We start from the raw sequence: 8,450 nt of genomic DNA, 5'->3' as shown, positions 1-8,450 counted from the left end.
ATACACACATGCATCCAAACTTTAATCGAGGACAGTAACAGTGCAAGGGCTTTAGATACTGCTTTGGATGCGACTAGCTTAGTGAACTCTGTGCATTGTTCGGTTCCAGCTGTAGAGCCCGTGCAGCAGGGCAACTGGGTGACGGTGAGGCGCTGTAGTCGCGGGACAAAACACCGCTCTTCCGTTCTGATTACAACATCAAACAGGTTCTCCCCACTCATTGAAACACCCACTGAGAATCCTGTTGAATGTGCCCTAGTTATTGGCGATTCTATTACACGGAATGTGAAAATAGAGACACCAGCCACCATAGTCACATGTTTGCCGGGAGCAAGAGCGCCTGACATCAAAGCAAATTTAAAAGTGCTGGCTAATGCTAATCGTAAATTCTCTAAGATTATTATTCACGTCGGCACTAATGATGTTCGACTCCGCCAGTCGGAGATCACCAAAATTAACATTAAAGAGGTGTGTGAACTCGCAAGTACGATGTCAGGCACTGTAATTTGCTCTGGCCCCCTTCCTGTTTGCAGGAGTGATGAGATAGTTAGTAGATTGTGTTCACTCAATGGCTGGCTGTCTAAGTGGTGTCCGCAAAATAAAATAAAATTCAATTACAATTGGAAAAGTTTTTGGGGCAGACCTGACCTGTTGAAAAGAGATGGTATTCATCCCTCCTGGGATGGTGCTGCTCTTCTCTCTAGTAATATGGCACATAGTCTTAGAGCTCAAACATGACAATCTGGGGCTCAGGTCAGGAAGCAGACAGACTGGCTAAACCGACCGTCTGCTAGCGGCCTCACGTCACTGAGGTCAGATAAATCCCATCACATAGAGCCTCTTTCACCTAGATATCATACAGAGACTATGTCTGTTCCCCGAATTAGGAAATACACAAAACTCTCGAACCCTTTTAATAGTAAAAATTTAATTGATGTTTAACAAATAAAAAACAGATAAACAAATGATAAAGCTTGGGTATATTCAATCCCTTTCTTCAAAAGCACTTAGGCCTATTGTTAATGTGTTTGGTGAAAATCCTGTTTTCAGTCGTTATTTAAAGGGATACTCCACCGTTTTTTCATATTAAACTATGTTATTCCCTTAACTAAGACGAGTTGATACATACCTCTCTCTGTTTGAAATTTGTTTATTTCAAATTGAATTTATTCTTTTCAGATTAAATTATTTGTGAGTTTATTTTACAGTTCTTTAAAGTGGCAGATGCAGAACACTAATAAGAAAAACTGGTAACTCCCTTAGTGTTTTTATTTGTAAAAATGTGTTTTATCAACACCAGGATGGTGTAATATTTGACTCCTATAAGGTTGAGAAGATTGTGATTTCCATTTTTTTAAGTGTTAGGTCAACACCAGAACAGTGTAGAATTTTAACTGCACCCAGCTCTGTAACAGTGTTGTTGATCTCTGCATTGGTGTTAATATTTTACTCTCTTAGTGTTCATATTGTAACACTGTGTCAGTGTTGCGAGAGGCAACACTTTTGAAAGTGTTGAACTAACACTTTGTGGGTGGTTCTCATATACACTTTTAAAGTGTTGAAATTAACTCTATTGGTGTTGATTTCCGGATTTCAAATTTACTGTGTGGACTCCCCCAAGGCTGTGTTTTATCCCCAATCCTCTTCTCTGTGTACACTAACAACATCTTGTGTAACAGTGAAGGTATGGCACTTTTTAAATATGCTGATGACATTGCTTTGGTTGCACACGTCTAACATTGATGCCCTAACTCGCTACCAGCAGGTAGTAAATAATCTGTCCCAAACTTTTGTTGAGCTCTCCTTGGAGCTCAACATTACAAAAACGAAGGAGCTATGCTGTGGGGGCAGAGACAAGGCATCACCTCTGTTCCAGCCACTTAGCATCCAGGGTCAGCCAGTGGAACAAGTGAAGGCATTCAGGTACCTGGGCACAGAAATAGACACTTCCCTATCCTTCTCACAACACCCTTTGACTAGTAACCAAAAGTCCAAATCAAAGTCTCTGCTGCACCAATTTAACAGATATAAATACTAGTGTAGAACATTGCATAGAAACCGTGTCTATTCCTCGTTTAGTGAGATCAAATAATAAATCTACTGCAGGATCTAGGAAAAATCTAATTGTTATTAAAACAGAAAATGTTGCTATTGGTAAACAAAAACTATTTCTAAAGCTAGGTCTTCTAAACATTAGATCACTCACACCTAAGGCAGTTATTGTAAATGAAATAGTCACAGATAATAGCTTCGATGTACTTTGCCTTACTGAAACCTGGCTTAAACCAAATGATTATTTCGGTATTAATGAGTCTACTCCTCCTGGATACTGTTATAAGCATGAGCCCCGTCTGATTGGTCGTGGCGGAGGTGTTGCAACCATTTATAAAGATATTCTAAATGTTACTCAGAAAACGGGTTATACGTTTATTTCATTTGAAGTACTTGTACTAAATGTTACGCTCTTAGATGTTAGAAAAACATCCCTATTATCTCTAGCCTTGGCTACCGTTTATAGACCGCCAGGGCCTTACGCTGATTTCCTAAAAGAGTTTGCAGATTTTCTCTCAGACCTATTAGTCAATGTCGATAAAGCATTAATTGTTGGAGATTTTAACATACACGTAGATAATCCAAATGATGCGTTAGGAGCTGCGTTTACAGATTTATTAAATTCATTTGGGGTCAAGCAAAACGTCACCGGACCAACACATCGTCTTAATCATACACTCGATTTAATTATATCACATGGAACCGAGCCAACCGATATAGATATCATTCCACAAAGTGATGATGTCACTGACCACTACATGGTAACTTGCATATTACGTACTGCTGTAATATGTCATGCGGCGCCGCGTTATCAACCAGGCAGAACAATCCTCCCATCCACCATAGATAATTTCTCAAATTGCTTATCTAATCTGTCTCAGCTGCTGCCTGAACCCAAACAAACAGATGAACTAGAAGAACTAACTAGCACTATGAGCACCATTCTCTCTAGAACATTGGATGTGGTTGCACCTATTAAATTAAAAAAGGTCAGAGAGAAAAATAAAGCACCATGGTATAACAATACTACGCATGTTTTAAAGAGAGAAACCCGTATTTTAGAGCGTAAATGGAAACAAACTAATTTAGAGGTCTTTAGAATCGCGTGGAAAGACAGTATGTCACGTTATAAAAAGGCCCTAAAAGCGGCCAGGGCTGAGCACCTCCGCAAACTAATAGAAAACAACCAAAACAATCCAAGGTTTTTATTTAACACCGTGGCTAGACTAACAAATAAACAGACGTCACCCGAACAAAATATCCCGTTACAGTTCAGTAGTAATGATTTCATGAACTTCTTCACTGAGAAAATAGAAAGCATCAGAACCACAATTGTAAACGTTCAATCTTCAATCGTGCCTTATAATTCAGCTTCAATTATCACCCCGCAAGAACAATTACAGTGCTTTACAACTATAGAACAAAAAGAGTTAAATAAACTTATCACTTCATCTAAAACAACAACATGTTTATTAGATCCTATACCAACTAAACTACTGAAAGAAGTGTTACCTGTAGTGGAAGAGCCTCTCCTCAATATTATTAACTCGTCTTTATCTTTAGGTCATGTTCCAAGAACATTTAAACTGGCAGTTATAAAACCTCTCATTAAGAAACCACAATTAGATAATAATAATCTAGCAAATTATAGACCCATTTCAAATCTTCCATTTAGGCTATGTCTAAAATATTAGAAAAAGTGGTGTCTGCTCAACTGGGCTCTTTCTTGCAACAAAATGATATCTATGAAAAGTTTCAGTCTGGATTCAGACCGCATCATAGCACTGAAACTGCGCTCGTTAAAATCACAAATGATTTACTTTTAGCTTCTGACCAAGGCTGTATCTCAATACTAGTTTTACTTGATCTTAGTGCTGCGTTCGATACTATAGATCATACATTACTCTTAGATCGACTACAAAATTATACTGGTGTTCAAGGACAAGCACTAAGCTGGTTCAAATCATACCTATCTGACCGCTACCATTTTGTCTATTTAAATGGAGAAAAATCGATCATAACTCCAGTAAACTATGGAGTGCCGCAGGGATCTGTGTTAGGCCCTCTGTTATTCTCATATGATGCCACTTGGAAATATTATAAGGAAACAGAGTGTGTTAAAGATATAAAAGATTGGATGACGCGTAATTTTCTTTTATTAAATCCAGACAAGACAGAGGTAATACTTATCGGTTCAAAAAACCGCCCACAAAACCTCGCACAATACAACTTTAACATCATAGGATGTCCTGTTACTTTATCCTCTACAGTAAAAGACCTGGGTGTTATACTCGATTGCAACCTGTCTTTTGAAAATCATATTTCATATGTTACAAAAACAGCCTTTTTCCACCTTAGAAACATTGCTAAGCTACGTAATATGCTATCAGTTTCTGATGCAGAAAAGTTAGTTCATGCATTCATGACCTCGAGACTGGATTACTGTAATGCTTTATTAGCTGGTTGTCCTGCATCCTCAATAAACAAGCTACAGTTAGTCCAAAATGCCGCCGCTAGAGTTCTTACGAGATCAAGAAAATATGATCATATAACACCGATTTTATCATGCATTGGTTACCTATAAAGTTCCGTATTAATTACAAGGTATTGCTACTGACTTATAAAGCCCTAAACGGCTTAGCTCCAGTCTATTTAACGGATCTTCTATCGCCCTATAATCCATCGCGCTCTTTAAGATCACTAAATTCAAGGCTTTTGGTCATACCTAGGATATCCAGAACCACCAAAGGAGGGAGAGCATTTTCACATTTGGCTCCAAAACTCTGGAATAGTCTTCCTGATACTGTTCGTTGCTCAGACTCGCTCTCCCAGTTTAAAACTAGATTAAAGTCGCATCTCTTCAGCCAGGCATTCATATAATCCTACAGATCAAACTACAATCCGGCCTCTAGCTCATAAATGCCAGAGGAGAACTGGCCCCCGACTGAGCCTGGGTTCTCCCAAGGTTTTTTTTCTCCATTAGGTCACCTGATGGAGTTTTAGGACACCATTAGGTCACTTGATGGAGTTTTTCGGTTCCTTGCCACTGTTGCCTTTGGCTTGCTCAGTTGGGGATATTTTGGGGATATTTAATCTAATTTTATTAATCAATAAATTCCTCTTGAAACAAACTTTGTTGTATTATTTTAATTTAATACTGTGAAGCTGCTTTGATACAATCTGTATTGTGAAAAGCGCTATACAAATAAACTTGACTTGACTTGACTTGACAACACACAGATACAATACAAAAAAGCACAACAACGTCTCCACCTGCTCAGAAAACTCAGAACTTTTCAGATCAGCAAGGACGTGTTAACTTTGGTATACCGCTCCCTCATTGAATCAGTTCTCACTTTCAATATCTCTTCCTGGTACAACCAACTCACCATCAAACACAAAACAAGACTCTCACGTATTGTGAATCACGCTGCCAAAATAACTGGCTCCCCCATCCCTCCCTAACTGAGCTGTACAGCCGCTCAGTAATCAGGAAAGCCAACCTGATCACAGAGGACCCCTCTCACCCCCTCCATCACTCCTTCCAATCCTTCATCCCCTCTGCAATAGCCATACTGAACAGCACAAAATGAACATGTCTGTGTTAATTTTATATGTCCGTGTGAATGTCTTTGTGACTGAAGCCTTGTCAAAGAAAATTTTCTGTAACCCTTGTGTGACAGACAATAAAGTATCTTATCTTATCTTATCATGGAAACCCATGTCTGCCACATAAGAAAAAAAATGCTTTTGTAAATCATTATCACAAAGTCAAAATTATGACAATGGCTTCACAGTTCAATTGGGATATTTGGGTATCTTTTATAAATGTGTCTTAGAAAAAAACATTACTGGTGTTCATCTTGAGACAAAACAATGGCACTGACAATATTTTAAGATATGCTTTCAGTTGAAACAGCCCAGCTAACACAGTTACGTTGTGAAGACGTAACCGGACCGGACCATATTCGTCGTAGCGACGTAGCACATAACGTTCCAGCGACGTAACTGTGTGATTCCCATAATCGTAGTGGCGACGTTATAGTGGTATGTCGCAAGAACGTAACGAGTACGTCCCAATGACCAAACTGGCATGTTGCGAGGACGTAACATCAAAGGACCATATTAGTCGTAGCGACGTACCAAATAACGTTACAGCAACATAACTTTGTGATTCCTGTATTCGTTGTGGCGTTATAACTGTAGGTTGCTGGAGCGTGGTAGGTACATCCTAACAACCAAAATACCACGTCCGCATATATTTTTAATACACTTCTCACCTTTAGTCCTGGGAATAAAGATGTGCTTGATCCATAACCAATCCGCATAGAACCGTGTAAGTGACGTCAACGATTAACAGCACATACATTTATGTTAAATATCAGTTTGTTAAATAAATTAGCCAACTTCCAATCACCCATTCAACTGACAGCAAAACCTTTACAAAAAAAAAAAATTCTCGTCTATACATAAAGACTTAATTAACTAAAAGCCCAAACTTGTATAAACAAGAGTTTAGGTTAGCCTAACAGTTAACGTTACCTCTTCTGAAAATGGGTGAGATGCTAACGGACTTTTTCGAAGACACTAAACTATTTCTATTAAGTAAATATTCAACAGATGTGTGTCAATAACACGTAAGAAAAGTGTCAGGAACAGTTGTGTGTATTATTTGTGTGATTTTAGAGACTAAACTCACCTGAAAGCAGTGAAAACTACAGCGAGAGAGTGAGTTTGCTGTTTGTCAGTTGTGTTTGCTTCGCCGTTTCCATGGCAACTCTGCGCCGCTCCAGGGTTTGAAAGCTACTCGAATGTTCAACGCACGCCCATAGAGTCAGTCAAGTACATTTACATAAATAAACATCTAGAATTAACATATTAGGCTAAATGAATAAAAATCTCATGAATTTAAAACTCATTTTGAAGTTCTTCGACCCGCTCATATGTGCAAAATGCCACTCCTCCACGTGAAGTGGCACTTTTATAATAAATTTTGTTTTTACGAACACTCAACCTAATAATAATAATAATAATAATATTTTATATATATATATATATATATATATATACACATACATATACACACACACGGCTTGTTGTGAGGATGTCGTGGTAAAGTTCCATTTTTTATAATCTTAGCTAACGTTGACGTTCCAGAAACGTCGTGGGCACGTCCTCAAAAGACGTCGCTAGTTTATCCCAAGGAGAACGTTGTAGAGACCTGGTGGTCACCAGATAACTTAAAATATTTGATGAATTGAGTAAATGTTCCATATAATATCCAAATGGCATATATCACTAGGATAATGCAATTTTCTTAAAAGTTATCTGGTGACCAGTGGACCACGTCGCTACAACGTTCTCCATGGGATAAACTAGCGACGTCTTTTGAGGACGTGCCAACGTTTCTGGAACGTTAGCCAAGATTATAAATAATGGAACTTTACCACGACATCCTCACAACGTTGTCATAAAGTAATGTCACGCTGACCAAATAACGACTAACTGACGACGTCGTCACAACGTACTGTGTAAGCTGGGAGCTTGCTTAAAACAGTTAAAACAGGACTAGCTTAGGCTTGGTCTGTGAAACCAGGGGACTGTCATAATTATGAAATGAAAAGTCAACATTATGACATAAAAAGTAGAAATCATGACTTTTAATCTCATAATTTATTTAGTATGTCAATTTTGACCTTTTCCTCATTATTATGACTTGGATATCATAACTTGGCATGTCAAGTTCGACTTTTTATCCTAAGTGAAAATTATGACTTAAAAATCATAACTGTGATTGGATGGATTCAGATGATTTAGATGGATTCACTGCCATTATATGGCACAGGACAAAAAAAGTTGACAAAGAAAAGCCATGTGATGGAAAAAACTCTTTATTTTGTGCAACAGAAGCAGGTCATATTAAAACAAGTAATAAGCAAACAGGAACACTGACTGTCCGTCTGATGCACTCAGGCGCGGAGACACAGCTGAACCCATTTGTTCCAGTTGAGCTCGTGAGGAAAGACTCGTGCCAGCCTCAGTATACAGTCCACCGTGGGCTCGTAGAACGCCGTCCCAGCATCCTTCAGGCTGACCTCGGCCTGACCTTTGACCTGCGGCACCCCGGGCTTAGAGAAGAGCGACGGTTTGGGCGGCTGGACGGTGAAGCGCTTCCTCACGCAGCCGAGATCAATCAGCACCTGACAACACCAACACATGCCTATCAGAATCAACACAATACTGTTCAAAACAGGTGCAAGTGAATCACCGAACCAGTTCACTTTAAACTGAGTTTGAAAAGACTCACAGAAATGAATCAAACTCAACCGTAACAACGTTTGTGCCTGTAAAGTTTGAATGTTCCAGTCATCTTGACCCAGAAGGGATTTTCTTTTCCC

General features: G+C 38.9%; 1 protein-coding gene across 1 annotated transcript in view; it reads right to left on the bottom strand.

Moving 5' to 3' along the window:
* Positions 1-7,927: 7,927 nt before the first annotated feature.
* The window catches only part of gtf3c1 (general transcription factor IIIC subunit 1), a 54,356-nt gene continuing 53,833 nt past the window's right edge, over positions 7,928-8,450 (bottom strand). The window contains exon 37 of the mRNA XM_082164329.1: positions 7,928-8,252. Within this exon, the coding sequence (XP_082020455.1) occupies positions 8,022-8,252 (231 nt within the window). The 3' untranslated portion in view covers positions 7,928-8,021. The remainder of the gene's footprint in view (positions 8,253-8,450) is intronic.

The sequence above is a fragment of the Leuciscus leuciscus genome (genome assembly GCF_965113295.1).
Source record: "Leuciscus leuciscus genome assembly, chromosome: 3".
NCBI lineage: Eukaryota > Metazoa > Chordata > Actinopteri > Cypriniformes > Leuciscidae > Leuciscus > Leuciscus leuciscus.
The sequence above is the reverse complement of the archived record's forward strand: the minus strand, read 5'-3'. Positions and strand labels throughout refer to the sequence as shown.